This window comes from Podarcis liolepis (assembly GCF_965112155.1).
Source record: "Podarcis liolepis genome assembly, chromosome: 7".
Taxonomy (NCBI): Eukaryota; Metazoa; Chordata; class Lepidosauria; order Squamata; family Lacertidae; genus Podarcis; species Podarcis liolepis.
The window spans coordinates 89,050,849-89,076,445 of NC_139561.1; the positions used below are offsets into that span (position 1 = coordinate 89,050,849).

The window sequence follows — 25,597 nt, forward strand, 5'->3', positions numbered from 1 at the left end:
AACACTGGGTCTAACTGGAAAGATGAGCATTTTCAATGGACAAAATAAAATCTTTAAAAAAAATAGTTCAGTTTTGTTATTCACGGGCTCTGCTGAAGTTTATACAATTGTTAAGTTTTGTTCTGAAACACACAAACTGATAAGCCTGACCAGTAGTAGCAAGTGGGAGCCGAATTTCGGCTGCCCTAGGGGCTAGCCGCAAAGGGGCAAGCAAAGCGGCTAGTTGCCCGAGCTGTGGGGCAAATGGTTCTAGCAATAAGGCCTGAATCATGGGGTCGGTGAAGGAAGAACTAGGATTCAGGCAAAAGCTTTAAAACATGCATTGGGTTATGCTCAAATAACAGGGAGAAATACATAATTTCGTTTCATCAGCTGTCCTGGGCTTGAAGGACACATTAGGCTACAGAGTATGGTTACCAGATTTTTTTTCAATGAATCCAGGGACACTTTTCCCCCCCTGAAACTGAGTAGTAGTGGGGATGGTGAGGCAAAAGACCCTGGGCCCAAGCACACATGCATATTTTATAAAAGTGCAAAGCCCTTCTTTCGCACCCTGTGAAACATAAATGTGCAGTTTTTTAAAAAGCTGGGCAATTGGGCGCCGCCTTCCCTGATCTCCTTCCCCCTTCCTCCTTTGTTTTGACAGATCAGGGGAGGCTCAGGAGTTACAGGCAGGTGGCCATTGCCCAGGAGGGGCCAGCCTGGTAGCGCAATTGGCTCCGGCTGGCTTCAGGAGCTGCTTGCTGCCGTGGCGCCTGCCATTTTTCCTGCGCCACGGCAGCGAGCAGCTCCTGAAGCCAGCCAGAGCCAACTGCGCTAACCGGCTGGCTCCGGGCTGCTGAGGCTGCCGCTGCCACGTTTCCTGGGGACAGATTTGCAAATCTGGGGACATTCCAGGGACAGAATTTGTCCAGGTACAGATTTGCAAATCTGGGAACTGTCCCTGGGAACTGGGGATAATAATAATAATAATAATAATAATAATAATAATAATAATAATAATAATAATAATAATAATAATATAATAATAAATTTATTGTTTGTACCCCGCCCATCTGGCTGGGTTTCCCCAGCCACTCTGGGCTGCTTCCACAGAGACCAAAAATACACTAAAATGTCACACATTAAAAACTTCCCTGAACAGGGCTGCCTTCAGATGTCTTCTGAATGTCAGGTAGTTGTTTATCGCTTTGACATCTGGTGGGAGGGCGTTCCACAGGGCGGGCACCACCACCGAGAAGGCCCTCTGTCTGGTTCCCTGTAGCTTTGCTTCTCGCAATGAGGGAACCAACAGAAGGCCCTTAGCGCTGGACCTCAGCGTCCGGGCAGAACAATGGGGGTGGAGACGCTCCTTTGGGTATACTGGGCCGAGGCCGTTTAGGGCTTTAAAGGTCAACACCAACACTTTGAATTGTGCTTGGAAATGTACTGGGAGCCAATTTAGGTCTTTCAAGACCGGTGTTATGTGGTCTCGGTGGCCACCCCCAGTCTAGCTGCTGCATTCTGGATTAGTTGTAGTTTCCGGGTCACTTTCAAAGGTAGCCCCAAGTAGAGCGCATTGCAGTAGTCCAAGTGGGAGATAACCAGAGCATGCACCACTCTGGTGAGACAGTCTGTGGGCAGGGAGGGTCTCAGCCTGCGTACCAGGTGGAGTTGGTAGACAGCTGCCCTGGATACAGAATTGACCTGTGCCTCCATGGACAGTTGTGAGTCCAGAATGACTCCCAGGCTGGTCCTTCAGGGGCACAGTTACCCCATTCAGGACCAGGGAGTCCCTCACACCCGCCCGCCTCCTGTCCCCCCAAAACAGTACTTCTGTCTTGTCAGGATTCAACCTCAATCCATTAGCTGCCATCCATCCTCCAACCCTACTACAGAGGGCTTAGGAACTTTCATCGAAAGCTGAAAACCATGGAAATGTCAGGGCTCATCCACATGCAAGTTTGATGTTGATTTGAAGCCGCTTCTCTGTTTTTGTTGTGTCCACTTGACAGCCGCCTCTTTCAAGTGCAATCCTGGCAGCCTGCCCTTTCCCACCCCTAAATTCAGATTTCTCTGAGCTGCAGATAATCCAATAAGGGAAGGAAATCCAATATAAAAAGGCACATTACCTGACTGAGGATGCACTGAACATCATTGCATGGGTGGGTTTTTGTTTGTTTGTTTGTTTTAGAACATGTGTGGTGAAACTTCACTGGGTGCTGTCTGTTGCCCCACCCCCTCCTTCCATGAGCCCAAAGCAAAAGATGTAGGCCTGCCCTTTTCCACAGGTTACAAAAATGCAGACACAACATGCTGGCTAATAACTGTTAGTAAATATATAATTGGTACGCCATTCAAAAATACGAATAAGCCACATCCAGTGAGCACTGATCCACTAGTATGATCTTCACTAGTATGTATATTTCATTGATAACACTGGTCAACAACAAATTTGTTGTCTGCGTTTTTTCAGTTGATTTAGGACGAATCTGATGCGCTGAATCAAAAAAAATCACATTGGTTTTGCTCAATCAGGTCAAGTTTTTGAGCTATGGCCACATGTCTTTTTTTACGTTTTTGTTCACATGTACGCTTGTGTGGAGCATTTTAGAAGAAGTTGGTGGGTAAAATGCCATGTCAAATAATTGTTTTGATTGGAAATGATTATTTTAATGACAAGAGGTATTCAGGTCCAATAGTTCTGGGTGGTTATGTCGAAAAAGGGATCAGTTTGAAGTCATAAAACCTCAAAATCTTCCATAAATTGGTGGGGCAAAGCATAAAGTTATTTTGGTATTAAACTTGGTGACCAGGATAAAGCTTGGGTGCCACACATGGTGTGCAAGGCATGCACCGAGACTCTACGTGGGTGGACCAATGGCAAGAGGAGTCTGAACTTTGGAATTCCCATGGTTTGGAGGGAGCCGACAAACCATGTCACTGACTGCTACTTCTGCGCTGTTGATGTGACTGGGATCAACAGAAAGAACCGGAGCAGCCTCAAGTATCCTGATCTTCAATCAGCACGTCGTCCTGTAGCTCATTGTGATGAAATTCCAGTGCCTATCTTTGGAGAACTTCCTGACATTAGTGACAAAGATGCCTCCAGTGTTAAAGGACATGAAGAAGTGGTTCTTGAAGATGATGCTCCACATCCATTTTCCCAAAAGGAGTTGAATGATCTAGTTCGCGATCTCAGCTTGTCAAAGGACTCTGCTGAACTGTTGGCATCCAGACTGAAGGGAAAAAACCTCTCTGACAGTGCTCGCATCAGCTTCTTCCACAACAGGCATCAAGAGTACCTCCGTTTTTTCTCTGATGGTCCTCAGATCCGTCAGCTCATCAGAGATCCAGAGTTTGGAAACTCAATGAACGAAGTGGAACTGGAAGCGTGGAAGGCATTTGTTCTGGTAATGAAGAACTTTCTTGGCAACAATAAGGCCAGAAACTACGCAGAACTTGTCAACAACATGCTGACTGCTTTCAGAAACCTGGGCTGCAACATGAGCGTCAAGATGCACTACCTATTTTCACATATGGACCGGTTTCCTGAGAACCTGGGTTCAATGAGTGACGAGCAGGGGGAGAGATTCCATCAGGACATGAAAGAGATGGAGACCAGGTATCAGGGTCGCTGGGACGCAGTCATGATGGCTGACTACTGTTGGACTCTGAAGAGAGACCTCCCTGCCGCTGAGCATTCCAGGAGTTCCAAGAAGTTCAAGCCCTGAAGTTTGAAAAATGGTGAAGCAACATGCAATTTACGTGTACTTACCTTTATCAATGCCCACTGTTCAGTTTACAGTAATCGATTTTTCTATCAGGTAATCAATATATGTTGTTGGGAAAACATTTTTTCTCTTAAAAACATATTTAGGATGATATGTGTTGACAAAAATCAGCTGATAATGCCACAAAAATGTAATCAATTTTGTCACAAGATCTGATTTTTTTCAAATCGACATAGCACAAAAACCTGACCTGATCGAGATAAACAGATGCCATTTCCTGATTCAGCCGTGCAAAAATACCCTAAAGCAGTTGTAGAAATCTAGACAACATTCAAAAAGTAAAAAATTGTTGCCCAGTGTAATTATTCGGTATGTACCTCTTTATATATTTTGTTCCACTGTATATCTTACATAGGTTGCTCAGTTTTGTTGTCATTCATTGCTTGCAATTCCATTTCTAGCTGATGAAGACTATTCTGAAACACTTTAGCTATTCCAGATGCACTGTCCTTGAGACATCGGAGAGATGTCTTCCTTTGAAACTTTTGTGAGACGTCTTCCTTTGAGAGACGGTTTCGTGTTCCTCGCTATTCATTGGTGGTTTGAACCTTTGTTTGACTCTTGATACATATAACAACTTGCAGTTACTTGCATATTTTGTGAGATGTGTTGTATGATATATATATATCATTTTGAAGTGGCTTATTCGTATATTTTGAATGACATCATACCAATTATATATTTACTAATCGTTATTAGCCAGCGTGTTGCGTTCGCATTTTTGTAGATTGTCACATTTTGCAACACAGGGGTGTGTTTGTTCTTTTCCACAGGTTGGCACTGTGCTTATTTTTCAAAACGACTCTTTTGCACAGAACTGCTATTCCATGAATTGGCTGCGGTAAAAATAAGTTTGCCCTTAGAGGTACAGAAGGGGGGAAAGGAAAATGGATGCATCAGCCTTTCATTCTTTAGTCTGAGATTCCTGCATTGCAGGGAGTTGTGACCAACTCCAAATCCTTAGAACAAGCACATATAAATATTGATTTATTTGAACTGCTCTTTTGTGCAAATCTGGTATCTCAGAAAACTTGTATCTCAAAAAATACCTTACTTTAAAAATAGATATTCTTTAAAAAAAATATGTGCCACAGGTAAAAAATACATATACATATGCCGCAACAGACCCCAGATTTCCAAAACTTAGGGTGGGTGGGGAAGTCATTTGGCAAGGCATTTGACAAGGTGCCCCATGATATTCTTGTAAAGAAGCTGGTAAAATGCGGTCTTGACTATGCTACCACTCAGTGGATTTGTAACTGGCTGACTGACCGAACCCAAAGGGTGCTCATCAATGGTTCCTCTTCATCCTGGAGAAGAGTGACTAGTGGGGTGCCACAGGGTTCTGTCTTGGGCCCGGTCTTATTCAACATCTTTATCAACGACTTGGATGATGGACTCAAGGGCATCCTGATCAAATTTGCAGATGACACCAAACTGGGAGGGGTGGCTAACACCCCAGAGGACAGGATCACACTTCAAAACGACCTTGACAGATTAGAGAACTGGGCAAAAAGAAACAAGATGAATTTTAACAGGGAGAAATGTAAAGTATTGCACTTGGGGGGAAAAAATGAGAGGCACAAATACAAGATGGGTGATACCTGGCTTGAGAGCAGTACATGTGAAAAGGATCTAGGAGTCTTGGTTGACCATAAACTTGACATGAGCCAACAGTGTGACGCGGCAGCTAAAAAAGCCAATGCAATTCTGGGCTGCATCAATAGGAGTATAGCATCTAGATCAAGGGAAGTAATAGTGCCACTGTATTCTGCTCTGGTCAGACCTCACCTAGGGTACTGTGTCCAGTTCTGGGCACCACAATTCAAGAAGGACACTGACAAACTGGAACGTGTCCAGAGGAGGGCAACCAAAATGGTCAAAGGCCTGGAAACGATGCCTTATGAGGAACGGCTAAGGGAGCTGGGCATGTTTAGCCTGGAGAAGAGGAGGTTAAGGGGTGATATGATAGCCATGTTCAAATATATAAAAGGATGTCACATAGAGGAGGGAGAAAGGTTGTTTTCTGCTGCTCCAGAGAAGCGGACACGGAGCAATGGATCCAAACTACAAGAAAGAAGATTCCACCTAAACATTAGGAAGAACTTCCTGACAGTAAGAGCTGTTTGACAGTGGAATTTGCTGCCTGGGAGTGTGGTGGAGTCTCCTACTTTGGAGGTCTTTAAGCAGAGGCTTGACAACCATATGTCAGGAGTGCTCTGATGGTGTTTCCTGCTTGGCAGGGGGTTGAACTTGATGGCCCTTGTGGTCTCTTCCAACTCTATGATTCTATGATTCTAAGTCCTAATCGTGGGGAGGGGACAATGCAGTGAAACTGTATCACAGGAAACATTTAGATTCAGAAGTATACAATTGGAAAGTGCTCATGTATAGATTCACACCCACATACGCGTGAATACACTAGTGTGGACATACGCACACTAAACCGCTTTGTGGTTTTTTTCTGCAATCAAGCGGTATATGAAATAAATAAATCTTGAGCGTGGGGAACCTTTGACCCTCCAGCTGCTCTTGAACTAAGGCTCATCAGTCCCAGAAGGCAGTCAATGGCCAGGCATGAAGGGAACTGTGGTTCCAACATCATTTGGAAGCAAATGTTTCCCACACTTGGCCCTAAGTGACTACAATTCTGACTCAAGTTATCTTCTAGCTGCTAAGTTTTAACACCTTTTACACAAGTATGTCAAGTACTTGATAACTGCAGGATCAAGTTAGAATATGCAGCTGCAGAAGAGACTATCACTGCTGAAACTCTATGGGTGTGTTTGCAGGAGCTGATGCAAAACTCCTCCTTGCGTGTTTAACTTGTATTGAACGCAGATCTGGATTCACCTCTGCCCAGCTCGTTTCCTACCGCAGCACAGGATGTGTGTGAGGGGAACTAGCAAGGAAACATCCTGCCTCTCCTATAGTGGTTTGGATTTTTTGAGGGAAACTCGCATGAAGAAATTTGTTTTCTGCAGTACAGTACAGTGGTACCTCTGGCTACATACACTTCAGGTTACGGACTCCGCTAACCCAGAAATAGCACCTCGGGTTAAGAACTTTGCTTCAGGATGAGAACAGAAATCGTGCTCCAGCAGCGCGGCAGCAGCAGCAGAAGGCCCCATTAACTAAAATGGTGCTTCAGGTTAAGAACAGTTTCAGGTTAAGAACAGACCTCCGGAACAAATTAAGTACTTAACCTGAGGTACCACTGTACACCCTCTCTCTTCCTCATTTGGACTGTGTAGCTGGGGGTTGGTGGTGGTGATGATGGATGTATTGCCCCACCGTGCAATCTGAGGTTAAACTCGATGGCAATTTAGTCTCATCAGACTCCATAAAAGGCAGGTTGCACCTTCTCTAGGGAAGAAGCAACACGCACGTTGGCCCTGCGTGGACCCCCCTCGCAAGAAAGTGCTTTTCATGTAACACGAATCGGGCCCGATAGGCAGTGATTAGCTACACAGGTCATTGCCCAAACTGACTGCTGCTCATTGAAGGGGTACTGTGTCTTCTTGCAGAGACTGGCTGAAGCATGAAACCGGACAGCTGGGCAAAATGTTTCTGGACTACAACTCCCATTATCTCTAGCTACCAGTGGTCAGGGATGATGGGGATTGTAGTTCAAAAACAGCTGGAGACCCAAGTTTGGGAAACACTGAGCTAGATGCACAAATTCTTTCTTGCATACACTGCTACTTACTGACAAAAGGGAAATACACACAGAAACCCTAACCCAATCAGTTTTCCCACAGTTGAATAAGGGAAAGTGCTATTCCAATTACTTGGGCCCAAGCAAGTCTATGGTTTCCAAAGAGCTGGAGTGGTTCAGTATACCGCAGTCCAGCACAGCTCCTAGAAGGCCTGTAGTTTGAGTCCCACCAGCAACTGTGATGGCTGTTGTCCCCTTCCCTCCACACGTGTCTGGATGTTTATCCTCTGATGTAAGAATTCAGGACGACATTACAACTTCAGTTGTGGAACCCAATTTAATTAAGCAACACTGTGAGTGCATACAAAATAACAATAACGCAGATCAATGTGGTACTACAGCGTGAATCAAAAAGCAGTTGTGTGAACATCAATCACAAAAAAGATACTAAATACAATGGTGATTTCTCATTGATTGGCCTACTCCGTCCGTCCTCCAAAAAAATAACAGAACCCTGGAAGAGAGGGAGCGGGAGAACGGGGGTTACTCATAACATTTCAGCAGAACCACGAGGCCTTTCATTCTGTAATTGAACAAAAGCACGAACAAGCATCCCTGTAATTGAGCAAAAGCTATTTTACAGTTATTGGCAGCTGTATAGGATCCTTACAACTGTGGCTAATTGGAATTTAATGCAGACTCAATTAACTCACACACCTCCTTTTCTATGGTAAATTTAAGCATGAGCCAACTGAATGCCAAAATCCTGCTTTTTATTTTCGTCAAACCCGACCCCAGCTGAAGTTTTAATGGGGCTTAAGTCAACACCTAGCACACCCTGCCTTTCACTAGATGTCATGGCTGGCACAGGGCTGCTCCCAAAAATGCAATCACGGGTGGTATCCTACGAGCCCATCCTACACAAGGATTACCATTGCCACAACAAGGCTTCCCCCGCACATTCTCCTCGTCCTCTGCCCCACCTTGTGAAACGCATCACGTGATGTGATACCAACACTCAGGATTTCCCTGCTCCCTCTCTTGTCACTGGCTGCCTCCACGGGCGTTGAGACACAGTGTGATGTCCAATCACATGCTGAATTTTGCTACTAGACATTATGGAAGGTCAGAAAAGCAGGTGGGCTGTTTGTGGATAGCAGCCCTGTGCCATCCATACCATCAAATTCTGCCCCACAATAGCCACAGATGGATGCCCATTTGAAAGTACAACGGAGCACTTATTTGCTACTTCTAGTTCATCTGAGTTCAAGCTAGAAGCGATTTACGAGTATTTTATTTTCTTTAAAAAATCAGTTCCTGTGCTCCCAGTAGCATATAGAGGCTATTGTGTACAGTGCACGAAACTAATGTCAACCCGCTCAAGTGAATGAACAGGTGCTATAGGGTTAAAAACACACACCAAAAACTGAAATCCTGGCTGGTTTCACTGGCACTTTCTAGTTGACCAGCAATCTCACCCTGAAACTGCGCCTTCCCAGTTACCACTGGAGGAAATCAACATCCGAGTTCCTTTCTTGCTTCTCTGGCTCATTTTTCAGATGCTTCATGGGCCACTTAATCTTTATCATCGGTTCCATCTGGTCCTGCAGCCGATGGCGCTTCATGTGAGCATTCCGGCTTTTTATCTTGTCAAACACTCTAGATGTAAACGGGAGATAAAGGCCAGGGTTTTTCAGTACTCAGGTGAGATGCTACAGCAATGCGAGAGTGACGCACGCATAATCCCAGTTTCGGTGCAACAGGAAGAATATGATCTCCCCCCTGACAAAAGGGCGGGGTTTTCTTTCTCGCTTAGCGATGGGCACAAAGGGTGGCGATCGGCATGAACCCTGCCCAAAGTGCCATAGTAAGCCAACTATAAAAAGGGAAGGGGGCTGGGGACAAATTTATGGCTAAGCACCAAGTGGACTTATTTTTAAAAAATGGCACAAGAAACCAAAACGTTGAATTGTTACCTTGTACATTCTTTACACGGGAACACACCCTGACTGCCTGTGCTTCTGGGCCTATCTAAAGTTTCTTTCTGGCTGCTGGCTGGACTGAAAGTGCTCTGTGCTGATTTTTTGTAATTCCTTGGTTTTAGCTTATTCTCCTGTTTAGGCAGGTGGCAGTGCCGTTTCTTTGGGCTGCACGCTATCTGCAAGTCATGAAACATTGGTGTTTTACACAGAAGTAATTTTCCTTCTCACACTATTATTAAGTCTCTGGCAAAGCCCAATAAAGAATCTGAAGATAAATTCATTATCTTTCCAATGTGGCTGGCGACACTTGGTGGCACTTTAGCATTTTGAGATGGTATCAGATCTGAACCACACTGAAAGGAATGTAGTATTCAGGAGATGCAGAACATTCGGAGGCAAGATGTGGACCAGAACTCCATTCGTTCCCACAGCAAGCTAGACGGAGGGTTAAAGGGAGGGGCATGAAGTTAATCACATAATGGCTGCCAAGTGCTTGTTTTTATTGAAACAAATAGCAGCAGCATAGGGATGGAGATCTTTAACTCTTTGCCCTGGTTAAGGTCCTCATCTGAATCAGTTCCAGCTCCTCCAGCTCAGACACAGACCACAGCCAAGGGCAAAATCCCTCAACACTGCTAATATTTACTAAAGAAAATGAATTATGTAAGCGACATTCATGTGATTGACTATCATGTCTGCTTTGCCCCTTCATCCAGTTTATTTTGGGGCGAGGATTCAAATGTGCTTCGTTTCTTTATCGAAAGTTGTGCAGAATCATTTTTTACATATCCAGTGGTACAATGAATTCTCACCAGGGCTTGAAGTAGGCACCCTTCATAATTGCACCTATACCCAATTCTATATGGAATGTGGAACTGGCGAGGGATTTGGATTCCTGAGAACCTCAGCTGCTGTTTTCAGGATGAAATCAAATCCTCAGCCCTTCTGAGAAAACGTGCAAGCTGCCTCTACAAAGAGGCTGCAGAGTCCAGTTTAAACCAACACAGCAGTTCTTACACTCCTTCCAGAATGGATGGGCCAGCCTAGAGCGGCCTCTAGGTGGGTGGCTCCTAGCGATATCCAATTGCTGCTTTTCCGATAAAAGCCACAAGTAGAATTGCAGTGCACCTCCCACAATATTGGGGATACTACGCCTTCTTCTGTATGTACATCCCATTTTGTTCTGTTCACAACAGGGGGCAGGACATAAATGCAATGGGCAGGGAATGAGGTGCAATTTAACCCAGCAGTCGCTTGAAGCTCAGTGCACCTTCACCGTTAAATAACCTTTACAATAGCTGCCATTTTAATTAGTCTTTTCCAGCAATATTTTGATATATACATATTAGTGAAATACCACCTAAATGAAAGAGCGTTGTTTATTTTCAGGTATTTCTAACTTGCCTTTCTTCACAAAGGAATCCCAGGGCAGGACACAAAAATAAGAAACTGAAATGAAAGGGGGGGGGATGAATTCTAACTCCCCTATAGGGTACTGGTATTTCCAAGTTAGAAGTAACCTGATTTAAACATCACAGAGAAGGAAACTATCAATATGGACTTCACAGTATTTGAAAAACTTAACGTCAAGGAAGTAATATTTCAAAATCAGTGTCAAAAATATCAGATATTGCTCTCTTAAGAAGGTAGCAAAGGTAATGAATTTAAAATGAAATGTCAAAATGATCCTTCAAGTAGAGATTACAGGCATCCTAACTTATCTGTATCTCCATCAATAAGTATAAATGAAAAATTATTGCAAGACGGTTTACTGCTGCTGCTTAACTCCAAAGTGTTTAGCTAAAATCTTGCCTAATCTGGCAGAGATGGTGTTAATTTTATTGATTTGTAAACCGCTCTGGGAGCTTTTCCATCTGAAGAGCAAGGTATAAATGTTTGAACGAATGCACAATGATGCATTTTATTTTAGGAAAGAAAAAGAACCCTTTCTTGTCATTGCCATGTTAACAAGGTAGTTAAAGTTAGGTGGAAAAGTTTCAGTTTTCCGTTTTGTTAAAGTGTTTTCTTTAAAAAACGGTTATTTGTGCTGTAATGCAAAGCTGCTAATAAAACAGCGATTCAAAACAAAACACCTTTCTGGTCACTCCTGTGACCAGAAAAGAGATTTTGGTTTTTCAGCACTATTTTAAACATAGCGTTATAATGCTAAAATGCTATTTCATTTAAGAGGTATTTCACTTCTTTTTTTTAATTATAGCACAAAGAGTGCGATGGTGCTGATCAAAAGACTGATTTTTAAAGAGACACAAGATGATCAAATGGCAGCCATTGCAAAGGGTGCAGCGATTCTGTGCTGAGCTGTGATAGGTTCACCTGCCCGATTTATGTCACTGCCCCCATCAGAACTCCACCCCCACCATTTAAAAAAAGAAAAGGGCACATGAATGATACGGAGGGCATCTACAGCTATGGAAACGTGAGCTTCTCCTCCATGCCCTAAAAAAGAGCCAGACACGTTAGTCTTTCGTAGTAAAAACAACAGAGTCCCAGGACACCTTAAATACCAATACATTTATTGCCGCATGAGCTTTCGTAGACAAGCATCTATTTCAACAGATGCGTGAGGAAGCTGGTAAGGAAAAGCCGTTGTCCCCAGGAGAGTTTGCTGCGGTGAATGTTACCTTTCCTAAAGCAGGGAGGGAAAGGTAAAGGGCAAAGCTTTAAATCAGTCAGTCAAACCTCTGCCAGATCCCCATCAATCTCTTATATACCTTTTCTTCATCCATTTCTACCTCATCCTGCTCTCTCTTGGGCCTCTTTTCTACTAACTGTGCTCGACTGGTGTCAAATTTTAGTATTTTTTTCCAGCTATAGTAGTATTCAACACACTGGGAAACAGTCTTAGTTTGTATCTATTGAAAAGGATGGGGGGAAGGGGGGAAAGGGAGAGAAATTCAAAGTGAACAAAGGCAACTGATACAATATTAAATATACAGAATATATGTTGTTTTTTTGTTTTCTCTTCATTCTGTTCCTGCGGATCTGGGATTAGATTCAGCCTCAGGCAATTTGTGAGCAGGGAAGTTCTTTGCGCAAAATAATCCCAAGATGCTATAATACACAGGACCACATAATCAGGGGCTTTAAATGCCAACAAAAGATTCTAAAATAGCCCAAACACTATTGGATAACCTTCAGATTAAAAACTGGAGGGGGGGACACTTTGTTTTGTGAGATGAAGCAGCCCGAAAGATGGCTCCACTGCCAACTGAAAGCCCTACCTTCTTCTGAATGAGGTAAAAATCCTTTTTGTGCAAGCAAAAAGCCTTCTTGAACAACTGCTTCTCTGCAGGAGTCCACAGATGTGAACCTGGAGGTGCAACAAGAAACAGGAGACAGGCAGTCTGCTTAATGGTCCATTGCTCTCACAAAATTAAAATCTTTATTGCCCCTCTTCTGCCTACTCTCCCTGCACTGGGAAACTTGCATGATAATGAGTTTATCAATGTATTTGGGAAAGTCTTCAGGACCTCTGGTTTGTTTATAATTAGCATTTAAAATTCATTGCAGAGATTAATATAGCTCACATTATTTTCATAATATTAAAAACCAAGGGTGAGAGCATGTTAACAATATTTCTCATCCAGCAATGGACAAATAAGGCTCAATTCTCTAATTCTGATGTTAGCTTCAACATTTCCACTATTTTTCGAACCTAAACTATGAAATCATAAAGCTTTGGAGCGGTTGTATTTGGCTATACTTAATTTTGCTGCATGCTTACAGTTAATGTTAAGGTCACAGCCTTCAATTTTCCTCCATTTAAAAAAAAAATTACTAGAAATGTTGGCAGTACAGAACCTTTAGTGTCCTTAATTAACATCTTTGTTTTCTACGAAGTTTCAATATGGGGCCCATCACCACCACACAAAAGCTATTTTAATAATGCACTGACACAATGTGAACTGCTCAGAGAGAACAGTGCTCCAACACTGGGAGGCAGAATGCACACAGCAGTGAGCATTATTTTCTTCCACATGCTAGAATGCTTCTCCCACTGCATGCCACTATGTGGCCCCACATGCTAGGAGTCACTGTGAGGAGAGGTCAGCCAACAGCACTTGAATGATGTTCTGCACCATTTGGGGGGCAATGAACATGCATTTGCATTTCATTAGACACTTATATTCTTCTTTCCCAAAGGATAATTGGAGCAGTACTCTGCTTGAGAACTACGAGGTTCAGAATTGCATTAAATGCAATCCAAGCGTTTTAAAATCCTCTGTGCAGAATTCTGAGGCAACGCTAAGCCAGGGATCATGGTTTGTTTCCCCCCAGCGCTACTGGAGAATGCAAAGTGGGTGCAATCAACTCGCGCATGGTAAGCCACAAACAGTGCAGCGCGAACGCAGCCGCTATGGCAACTTGCTAAATACTTATGGGTTTCATGGAAGCAATGGTTATATCCTAACGTGGGCAATTTGCTTTTACCTGAGTAATGATAGTTAGCAAGAGGATGAAAGGGAGGCTTCTGTGGTCCTTGCAGTAACAGCATCTCCAGCGCGTCCTGTAATTGTTTTAGAGAAAGCTGTCAGAACTCCCTCCAAGTAGAAACAAGCTGCTGAATTGCAACTCATTAAGCTGCTGAATTGCAACTCATTACCAAACTTAAAACCATGGAGAGACCTGGTCCGAACAAAGACATTGGATTCTTATCTCATTATACATGACTAAGCCATTTCTCACCTTCTCACCCCTTGCCTTTTCCTGTAAGACCTATTGCAGTCGTTATTAAGAGTCGTCAACAGGCTCATCTCAGCTATCTGCCAATCTCCCATTCCCACCACCCTTCTGAGTAATACCCCTCCCCACCTTCTCACTATATAGAAGGATCTGGCAACTTCTGTTTCAGTGTATCTGAAGAAGTGTGCATGCACACGAAAGCTCATACCAAGAACTAACTTAGTTGGTCTTTAAAGTGCTACTGGAAGGAATTTTTTATTTTGACTATGGCAGACCAACACGGCTACCTATCTGCAAGTAGAAACAAGTAAGGGAACTTGTCCATGAGGGAGAGAAAGAGACTGACTCCTATTAACTGCAATTAGTGAGTCCAGTCTCCCTATCAGTTGACATCTGGCAGCTGCCCAAGGCAGCGCTGTTTCTGCACAAACACTTGGAAAATATTTTTTCTTAGTGTTGCCTGAGTGCATCTGTTTCCACTGCTACAAGGCTGCACAATACGGAGGGGGCGAGCCATCCTGCGCTGATTTTCTCCGCCACACCCCACACCCCCAAATGTCAATGAGTCTGCAGTATGGATTCTGCAGTTTGTGCATCAATATACAGCGGATGTGTGTCGGCCAGTAGTATGCTGCGCATGGCATCAAGTGGCCGCGCACTGACTCATCACCAATATTAAACCAACATACAGTTTCACGGAGGCAAAGCAAACTAGGCCTGTCAAAAAGGACTATACAGTGGTACCTCAGGTTACATATGCTTCAGATTACATATGCTTCAGGTTAAAGACTCCGCTAAACCAGAAATAGTACCTTGGGTTAAGAACTTTGCTTCAGGATGAGAACAGAAATTGTGCTCCAGTGGCGTGGCGGCAGCAGGAGACCCCATTAGCTAAAGTGGTGCTTCAGGTTAAGAACAGTTTCAAGTTAAGTACGGACCTCCGGAACGAATTAAGTACTTAACCCGAGGTACCACTGTACTTTATTCCATTAACAGATTACTCCACTGAAGTGTATTTGCATGTAACTGAGCCACTGCTCTCCCCGCACCCAAAAAAACCCAGATTTAATAGATTCTGTCAATATTCCTTAACATCAGAAGCTGCTTTTACCAGGTCCAGCTATTTGTTTATCCACCCAGGTTAGAGTCTTGCCTATGTTGACTAGCACTGGCTCTCTGAGGTCTTTCACGACACCAGCTCCTTCAAACTTTTAACTGGAGACACATGGCATTGAGCGTGGAACCTTCCGTACACAAAACATGCATCGTGCCATTCAGCTAGGGGCACTCCCAATATAAATTAAACAGAACATTTGGCTAAAGCCTACAACCCTGAAATTGCGAAAGCCTTCAAAACAAGGAACCTGAGATTCTCAACAGTACGACAAAGCAGCTCTCACAAGATGTAGCGGCGGCCACATGCTTAGATTGCTTTAAAAGATTAGACCAAGTCATGGAGGATAAGGCTATCAATGGCCATGTTCTACCTCCGCTGCTGGAGGTAGTATGGTACAGTAATGATTTTATGAATGAACTGAAAGTTGGCTGCTGGGAATCAGATGTGGGCAGATGTGCTCAGGTCCTCACCTCCATCGCTCTACCCAGACACTGAGGTCCAGCGCCGAGGGCCTTCTGCCGGTTTCCTCGCTACGAGAAGCCAAGTTACAGGGAATCAGGCAGAGGGTCTTCTCGGTAGTGGCACCTGCCCTGTGGAACTCCCTCCCACCAGATGTCAAAGAGAAAAACAACTACCAAACTTTTAGAAGACATCTGAAGGCAGCCCTGTTTAGGGAAGCTTTTAATGTTTAATAGGTTTTTGTATTTTAAGTGTTCTGTTGGAAGCCGCCCAGAGTGGCTGGGGAAACCCAGCCAGATGGGCGGGGTATAAATAATAAATTATTATTATTATTATTATTATTATTGGCTTTCCATATGTGAGAACAGGATGCTGGACTAGACGAGCCACTGGCCTGAACCAGCAGGGTAATTTATGCTTATGTTCTTAAGACCCGGTGTGTTTTGCCCAGTGTGAATTTATTGCATCTTACCAGAATGTTTCCTTGGGCTTCATGCAGGCAATGCACAGCTAGTTCTAGGTTGGTTCCTCCACCTGGCATCGCACTGGAGCAGGCCAATTTTAACAGATCCGTTACTGCAAGTGAGATTTTTTTTAAAGCATGAACAAATGGCTGCACAAGAGTAATTAAAATGCAACGGAACGGAAGAAAAGAAAAATGAAGTATAATTGGGGAGGGTTAGCCTCAGGTAGGAAAACTATCTCTCCCCCCCCCCCCATTTCTGCACACCTCTTTTCTGTGTTTCTTTGTTGGTTGTGATATCTCCCCACGGCTTCCACACTAGTGAGGCTGGATGCTCACAATTTTCTAGGGAGGATCTGTCTTGAAGATCAGGTATCTCTGCCTGGAAACGACTTCCAATGTTGATGTGCCTGAAATGACGGATGAGGTAAAGAAAGAAAAAGGGGGGGGGGGAGAGAGATAATGTGAAGGCTTATGAGGGAAGAGAAACAATAAACAAGCAAGAGATGGTAAAATTAAAATTAGGCCAAAAATGGAAGATAAAAAGAGGAAGCTTCCAAGTTGCTATTTCCACACGAATAGATGGTCCATGAGGCTTAAAAGTACACAATCTCTCGGGAACAGAAACAGAAGCACTTCTGCACTTACCCCAAGTCTGTTGGGACAATTTTATTACTGTTATTCCACACTTTACAAGTGATGGACAGAAGGGACAAATGTCTTACAGTTTAGAGCCTAGGAGGACAAGGCAAAGGTGAAGAGTGGGCGATTAAAAGAGTCAGAGGGATAGTGGAATTTTACCTGGACACATAAAATAAATGAAGTTTGGGCACATAAACAGTAACGTAGGGAGGAGTTGGTTGAATGGAGGGGAAAGAAGGGAAGGGTGGCAGTAGGAATCTAGGAAAAGCCGGCACATGGATTGGAAGGGAACAAAGGAGATGAATTTGCAGAAGTGAAAAGTGTAAGGGAGGAAATAACAAGAACCACGAAAGATGAGGCAGAGCGGTATCTAAGGGTCGTCGTCCCCGTCCCCCCCGCTTTTCAAAAATGTAGTATGTTAAAAGGGAGGGTACCCTATTATCTACACGAGCATTCGTTGAGACAGCTGCCTCTGATGCCAGGCAGAGGGAACCTGCCGTTTTCCATACTTGCTCCAGCAAGACCTACACAAAACTCACTTTGACTAATCAGAGGCTAATCCTGTTACAGATTTATCTTGCTACTGGGTACATTTAACCCACAGGCACGTTAACCCAATCTTGTTAACAGTACTCCAGCATGGCAAGCTACTTGGCATTCAGGCCTTTCCTTTGCTCCCCTTCCTCCACGTTGCTTCTTGTGCCAGAAACGGCCTCCCTGTTCCCTCTACCACCCCATTCACCTCCTCCACCTTTAATCCAAAAACCTGCTGCTATTTCTGACAAAGCCACTCTTGCTACATAAGCCTTACCTCTTCTGTGCTATCAGCTTACCAATTAACCTCATTCAATCCCACCCTAGGTTCTCTGGGAGGAATCCTGTCTCATGACCATATTCTATACGGCATTTTGCACGGTGAATGTGGCAACAAAAACAAGCATGAACCAGTAAACCTTGCTATGCTGTAGTAAAACAACCCTTGGGTGTAATGAGAGTCAAGTGTCGTGGGGGCCAGGGGGCAGCAGAAACGCTCCACCTGGTGTAGGTGCTTTGAGACATTATTTTTACGAAAAATACTGAATAACATATACCGTATTTTTTGCTCTATAAGACTCACCTTTTCCCTTCTAAAAAGTAAAGGGAAATGTGTGTGTGTCTTATGGAGTGAATGCAGGCTGCACAGCTATCACAGAAGCCAGAACAGCAAGAGGGATTGCTGCTTTCACTGCACAGCGATCCCTCTTGCTGTTCTGGCTTCCGAGATTCAGAATATTTTTTTTCTTGTTTTACTCCTCCAAAAACTAATGCGTCTTGTGGTCTGGTGCGTCTTATAGAGCGAAAAATACGGTAATAAATAAAAGGCTACATGCATCCAAACATCAAGTAAACCTGCTAAAGGACTGAAAGGAACATCAGGATGAAAGTTAAGACAAAGGTAAACGGAAGAACTAATGATGAAAAGGCCAAAACCCATTTTTAAAAAACAGAATTAATGATTAGGGCTTTGTTAATCTCAATCTTTACATGCATGAAGAGGCAAGCACATTAAAGTTTACCTTCCAGCAGAGACACTGTTGGAACAAAAACCTACAGCCTTTCCACCCTGAGAAGTTACAAGCAGTTGTTTAAAGTATTTTTATTTGCTCAAGTCCTTTGTTTGAGAAGCTTCTCTAGGTTCATAAAACTGAACCTTGGTCTTAGGGCACTAGCAAAACATGAACCATTTGGATTACTTGGGGGGCGGGGGGGTTGGGTTTTGCTTTTTTTTTGCTGCATGGCTGAAAGGTCATTCCAACCGACTTTAGTCAGAAGATGCTCCATGTTCAAAAGTTACTTCTACTTCAGTTCTATACTTAAACCACACCTCTCACCTCTGTCAGTTTATTGCAAAGCAACAACCCCAAGGGGAGCCCTAGCCAGTCTTAACAGAATTACCTCTTTGGCCTTGGACCTGCAATAAATTGTATGTCTCAATGGCTAAAACCGCTGGTGGGTCCCCTTTCTAAAGCATTTCAAATAAAGGAGTGGTCTTTTTAAAAGTTTACAGAACACACCTGTGCGGGACATCAAATGCACACATAGCTGGAAAGAGGGAAGGGTTGTTTACAAGTCTGGCCTTATACAGAACAAAGCCAGCAAAAGGGTATCTGCACTTTGGCCTACATCTGCCATTATCCGGCAAAATCATGATATGCATCCAAACAGTAATGCAAAACGATTAAAATGCTTAATCTTCCCACAGGTTAAGCCTAAAAATACTAACAGAAAATGAACAACTATCGTACTGGATTTCACCAAGGGCCAAGCTAGATGAGTCATTAAGTACATGCATGCACGCATGTTTACTTTACAAAAAACAACAACAGATAGGCCCTGATCAGAATTGGGATCATAGAATACAGGTAGGGTTAAACCCTTTCCTCTGTGTCATGATCCTGGTAAAAATCTGTACCCCCCACTTCCACCAAGTTGTTATCCCACCAGCAGATACTTCCACTGAGCCCAATAGCCTCCTCCACAGGGCTCTTTTAAAAGTAAAAACAAGACACTTTATACACGACACAAATTTAACATATTGTCTAGTTTGGTCCTGAACAGAGAGGAGAGGTAAAGTTTAAAGAAAACAGTGAATATCCTGGTTTCAATCTGTTCTGATTCTAATTTTGTCTAAGACGTTGGCAGTGTTCTTCCCATCCTGTCTATTTAATTATAACTAAAGGATTTAGTTCATGTGAGCCTTATGAGACTTCAGCAGATGAAATATTTGTTTTGTCATACAGATGAAGTAGCACTGAACTACTACAGAAACCCGACAGCAACACTATTTTAAGGGCCCGATTAACTTTTAAACAAAGAGGAAGTCTTCCTAAATTTAAAATGGATCTGAAGGATGTTCTCATGACTTAGTGCCTGTACTGCAAAACCCAGCCTAGTATTTCATTACTCTGCTTCAAAGGTCAGTTCACATCTTAAGGTTTTTAAGATTTGGAATGGCTTCTGTGAGGGATCCCTGTACTTGGGTTCTCCTGGAACTGCAGCCGTTTACAGATTGCTTTTTTTGGCAAATTTAACACTCCTCTTAATAGCCGTGTGTTTTGCAGGCTGCGGTGACTTAATTCTGGACGTTATCTGCTGGAAGTTTTTGTGGTTTTCCTCCCAGAGGGTATTAATTGCTTGTTTGGAACAGGCCAAGAGATAACCAGAGTGCTGATTACTTTAATGACACAAGAATACCCTCCTCCATCCTGTAAGGGAGTAATTGCTTTTCAGTGTCAAAATGTAAACAAAGCACAAGTAATGAAAGCAGATGGTAATCACCTAACAGCTGCACAAAAAGCAGTCTGGGATGTAGGGAGTGCTTGTTCTTAAATTAAAGCGAATGAGATCTGAAATGGCCAAGCAGCGATGATGTGGGTAGAAAACATAGGGTGTAAGAATCTTGGAATGACTCACAACATTCTTACATGTGCCCAGCTATGAGAAAGAACATAGTACAAGATATTACTGGACTTGTTTACCATTGTCATCATTCCCTCACTTACGGTTCTATGCTGATTTTGGTGGTATCTTTCACAAGAGAGAACAAAAGGGCTCCGTCCATTCCATCTAAAATTGCAAAATAGTAATAACGATAATCATAATCATAATGATGTTAATAACAAACACAGTGAAGATTGCAGGAAGCTGCTGCCAGTCAGATTAGACAGCATTAGGCCAGATGAATGAGCGGCCCTCACTCAGTACAATACTGCTTTGTATATTCAGTCATAGAAAGATGGGTTGTTTTAAATACCTAGAACAGAGGTGTACATCTTGGTAGAAGCAGCATTTGTAGAGGAAGAACAGAGTGTGTTGAAATACAGCCCTGACCCCTCACGAATGGGAGAGAGCATCGGAGGTGGCGTATAAGGGGAGCACTGGACTAAGCCTTGGATGAGGTGGTCCATGAGGAAGACAGGCGAACGGAGATTACTCTGAAAGCACCCTCCAGTGCCAGGCTGTATCTCAATGAGGACAGGTGGAGGAGGTGGGATGAAAAGAGATTTCGGACGAGATCGCCTCTTCCTCTTCTTTTGCATGCCTTCTTGGAAGTCCTTATCATCCTGGCTTTCCTTCTCCTCAACCTAAGACGAAATATACAGCCCATGTGATTTGTTATTACGACTTGGGGGGAAAAACCTCATGCCCTGCATGGCCCTTAAGTGTGCAGCACTGGGTGTTTCCCCCAAGAACCCTGTCCTAATAAGCTGCCTCCTCCCCTATGGCTCACTAATTTGAGACCACCTACGTGAGGTTATCCTACCAAGTAAAGTATCTACACTACAGACTCATATTAGCTTTTATAACATTGTTATGATGTCCCACAGAGAATCCTGAGAATTGTAGTTTGTAGTGAGCATTTAAAATATCTGTAGCCCCACCACCACCACATTGGGGATTTCCCCAAAATGTCACATATCCGCATGTATGTTATTTGGTCAATAGCTATACAGAAAAGAACCACTGCTGTAGCTGTTAGTACCCATTACTTTTAAGTATTTTTAAGCTGTTAGTTCCCATTACTTTTAAGTATTTTTAAGGCAGCTCAAAACTGCAATCCTGGAGCCTGAAAATGCAGCCTTGTTGGCGGATAATAAGGATTATGACATCACTGTTGCTCCTCCTGTTTCTGATTATGAGTCTTTAGCTAGTGAGCTGGGTTTTCATTCTCATTCCAGGTGATAATGGCAAGTCCCCAAATCTTGTCAGGCCTAGGAAACTGCAGTCTTTACATGGATGGAAGGTGAGGGGCTCATCCTTTTGAGTGTACCTGTGTGGGAGAGGAAATAAGAAACCACCTTCTTCCCCTACCTCCATTCATCAGGACTTCTTGGGTTGGAGGTGAACTGGGCAGCAGGATTGCGGAATCTGAGAGACCATTTAATGTGTGCAGTCTGATTTCTTTGGGGTCTTAATGGTCTCTTGTTGCAGCTGGAGAGGGATCAGGAGTGCTGTTTCTGAACAGTGGGGTGGAGGGTGGTGGTAAGTGAACTGAATGTCCTTTTACTTGCTGGCTCAATCCCGACATAGATGGGGGGGGGGCGATGTTCATCCTAGGGTGCTTCAGTTAGGTACAAAAGAGGAAAGAAACAGACCTGGGTGGTGCCTGAATTTTGGAGGAGGGTCATTTCTGTGTAGGGAGTATACATTAAAAGTCCCAAATTTCCAGGTAGAGCTTGGAATGTTCTAGGTCTGAAACCCTGCCAGATGGACCAATGGCCTGAGTCTGTATGAGGCGGACTCCCATGGTCGTAGATTATAATTTCTACCTCTCCCCTGCTTTTGTATAGGAGGCATAATCTGCCTTGGAATCCTTGAATGCTAAGGTATGTGGGGACAGGTTGCAGTTGTCTGGAGATGACCTCCCATCTGTGCGCAGCTAGGTAAGACTTTCTCTTCCTTTCCCACCCCCACACTTCTCCACCTTCTTCCTTTCCTTCCAGTTGGGCTGGAAGCAGAGGAAGAGGTAGACCATGCTCTAGGGGCACACAAAGTTGATAGTTCGCATCTGCCGGCCTCGGGAGACAATGGAGGAGTGCCTGACAAGATTCTGGGGTCTGCCAGGATTCAAGACGTGAGAACCCAGCTCGGGATGAATAACTAATCGCTGAGGGAACAGTGATGTCACAATCATGTTGGCCAAATGGCAGCATTTTCAGCCTCAGCTGTTGCCAGGCAAACTTTCAAGTACATTTTCTCGAACAGCCACAGCAACCATTTCTTCCCCCTACCTATTGTGTAATTGCTGCCAATTACAGGACTAATATTGAGAATGGAGTGTTAACACACAAAATCTGAAAATACAGGGATGGTAATAATACTGACATGCCTTGCAGGTGGCTTTAAGGACTTGTACCAAGGTACTTTCCAGTTACGCAATTGAAACAAACAAGTCTTGAGGCACCTTAAAGACTATGTATTATTACACACTTTTGTGAACTACTGTCTACTTCACCAGATGCACGGAGTATTATCCTGAGTTCAAAACTGGGGCAAAGTATCTTTTGGGGGGCGGGACGCGGGTGGCGCTGTGGGTTAAACCACAGAGCCTAGGATGTGCCGATCAGAAGGTTGGCGGTTCAAATCCCCGCGACGAGGTGAGCTCCCGTTGCTCAGTCCCTGCTCCTGCCAACCTAGCAGTTCGAAAGCACGTTAAAGTGCAAGTAGAGAAATAGGTACCACTCTGGCGGGAAGATAAACAGCGTTTCCGTGCGCTGCTCTGGTTCGCCAGAAGCGGCTTAGTCATGCTGGCCACATGACCTGGAAGCTGTACGCCGGCTCCCTCGGCCAATAAAGCGAGATGAGCGCCGCAACCCCAGTCGGCCACGACTGGACCTAATGGTCAGGGGTCCCTTTACTTTTATCTCTTTTTTATTGCAACACGTTTTTTAATGCCAGGATGTATGCATTATCAACAACTTTTTTTGTGAATGGCCACTGTTCATCATGTAATATTCTCTGTACAGTGGTGCCCCGCAAGACGAATGCCTCGCAAGACGGAAAACTCGCTAGACGAAAGAGTTTTCCGTTTTGGAGGTGCTTCGCAAAACAAATTTCCTATGGGCTTGCTTCGCAAGACGACAATGTCTTGCGAGTTCCTGCTGGTTGTTTTTCCTTTCCCCCCCTTTTTCTAAGCCGCTAAGCCGCTTATCAGCTGATCCGATCAGCAGATAAGCCGCTAAAAGCCGATAATAGCGCTAATCCGTCAATGGGCTTGCTTCGCAAGACGAAAAAACCGCTAGACGAAGAGAATCACAGAACGGATTCTTTTCGTCTTGCGAGGCACCACTGTACTTTTCTGCATTTCATTTCATTGTGGCCTCACTGTTTATAATTCTCCCCTCAAGCCATGTGTATATGAAACACTTTGTGTATCTGATGAAATGGACTATGATCCATGAAAGCATATGCCTTAATAAATGAGTTAAGTCTTTATGGTGCCGTAACTCTTTGTTGTTTTAACAAAGTAATGTTAGTAAAGAGCTTTAAACACTCTAAAAGCACTATATAAATGGTTCCAGGGCTATGGTCTAAAGGTGCATGGATACCATGACCGAGTGAAGAAATGCCTAAAAACACTACTGGTGCTGTCCTGAGTTTCCTCATGGAAGAAATATGGAATATAAACAAAATAAGTATTAGAATGAAAAGGCTATTAAGATAGTTTAAGATATGCTCAAAGAAAGATGCCAGTGATGCTGTCTAAAACTATGGAGCTCTGCAGGGAACCTGGTGCCTTCAAGGTCTAGTGGACTCCAACTCCCATGAGCCCCAGCCACCAACTGTCAAGGATGATGTGAGCTATAATCCAATTAACACCTGGAGGGCAACAGATTCCCCATCCCTGCCCTGAAAAGTCACGGAAGTCCAAACGTCCATCGCAAACGCTGAAAAATATTTAAAATGCTTTTGGCTAGCTATGAAATAAAAATTATTTTAAATTTCTTCTTCTAGGTTTCCAGCAGTGCAGATCCCTTTCCTGTCGCCCTGCATAGGGTGGATCTTTGCACATATTGCTGGGCTAAGTATGAAACCCCACCGGAACTCTCGATCAGTTAGATCCCAAACAGTTGGCACGTCTTCTCTGTACTGATCTGAAGTTAACACTGCAAATCACCACCCACTTTGCTCTCTTGCTGAAGGTTTGCAGCCGTTACAGGTACCGAAACAGGGATTACAAGAGGTGCTACTGCTACATCTTCCGAAGGCCTTTTGGTTTCAGGAGGAGAATCTCCATCCCCTGATTCCTTGAGGGACAGTTTCTGAGCTGGTAAATGCTCTGCCTCATATGCCTTAAGGGAAAGGAAATATAAAAAGAAATGTGCATTCTCGCAACAAGTATACAGAAGACAATACTGCGGCTAGCTTTTGTTTTATTTCAGTTTCTACCCTTTCGAAAGCCCTTGCAGCAGACACGAACAACTTCCAGGTTGGTTTGTTTTTGAAAAATGATATAGAAACAAGAGTACCTAATGAAATATATAATATATATTGCATTCCTTTTTTTAAAGCTTCTAAAGCTGCAAACCTTTATCTATTACTAGGTAGTGATATCCTATGAAAGTCAGGGAGACTTACTTCTTTTCTGAGCAGACATTGCACTAAAAGATACAATCCTATGGACGCTTTCATGAGTAAACATGCACAAAATTGTGCTGTGTATTAACAAGAATGGTTGCTAGCATTTATGTAGTGCTTTTCAGCATTCAAAACATTACACATACATTATTTTGGTAATCCTTATAACTGCCCTGAAAGGTAAGTCAGCATTATTATCACGACTAGCAAAACCCCCATCATTATTAATGTTATGGATTGCCCTTTTCATTTAGATTGTTAAGCACCTTGGACACCCATAGGTGGAACGGTGGGGTGTACATTTTCTAAATAAATGCAAAATTATGATGGGCAGACGATGCAAGGGGCACAGATGTGAATGCAGAGACACTTTGCATCCCTTCAGGACATCTGTCGAGACACACAAAACCCCAAATGGAGCTGAGATTTATCTTATTACCGAATGGAAAAAGGAAAACCAGAAACCAAATAACATCAGAAGACCACTGCATATATATACAGCTGGTTTAATGAACAAAAAGCACATATTTCGAGGTGGGAAAGGAATTCAAATGCACCTAGATGCTGCCAGCTGGACCGTCTATTATATCACAACCACCTCTGTGGTTGTGGGAACATTCTCACTCATCAGCCCAGACCTACATTAAACCATGATTTCTAATCCTAATGAAACAAAAACCT

General features: G+C 43.6%; 1 protein-coding gene across 16 annotated transcripts in view; it reads right to left on the reverse strand.

Annotated features, from left to right (window-relative positions):
• Positions 1–7,749: 7,749 nt before the first annotated feature.
• The window catches only part of ZNF541 (zinc finger protein 541), a 38,107-nt gene continuing 20,259 nt past the window's right edge, over positions 7,750–25,597 (reverse strand). For 8 of the 16 annotated variants that reach the window (XM_083515733.1, XM_083515723.1, XM_083515724.1 and 5 more), the window contains 11 exons: positions 24,463–24,630; positions 20,592–20,922; positions 20,341–20,404; positions 16,424–16,566; positions 16,166–16,269; positions 13,866–13,941; positions 12,656–12,744; positions 12,146–12,286; positions 9,408–9,589; positions 8,910–9,090; positions 7,750–7,945 (listed from right to left, as the gene is read on the reverse strand). In XM_083515733.1, coding sequence (XP_083371859.1) covers positions 8,931–9,090; positions 9,408–9,589; positions 12,146–12,286; positions 12,656–12,744; positions 13,866–13,941; positions 16,166–16,269; positions 16,424–16,566; positions 20,341–20,404; positions 20,592–20,922; positions 24,463–24,630 — 1,458 coding nt within the window. In that variant the 3' untranslated portion in view covers positions 7,750–7,945; positions 8,910–8,930. Of the gene's footprint in view, positions 8,015–8,909; positions 9,091–9,407; positions 9,590–11,926; positions 12,061–12,145; positions 12,287–12,655; positions 12,745–13,865; positions 13,942–16,165; positions 16,270–16,423; positions 16,567–20,340; positions 20,405–20,591; positions 20,923–24,462; positions 24,631–25,597 lie in introns of those variants that run through there. The other 8 variants (XM_083515726.1, XM_083515725.1, XM_083515727.1 and 5 more) reach the window with 4 other exon arrangements.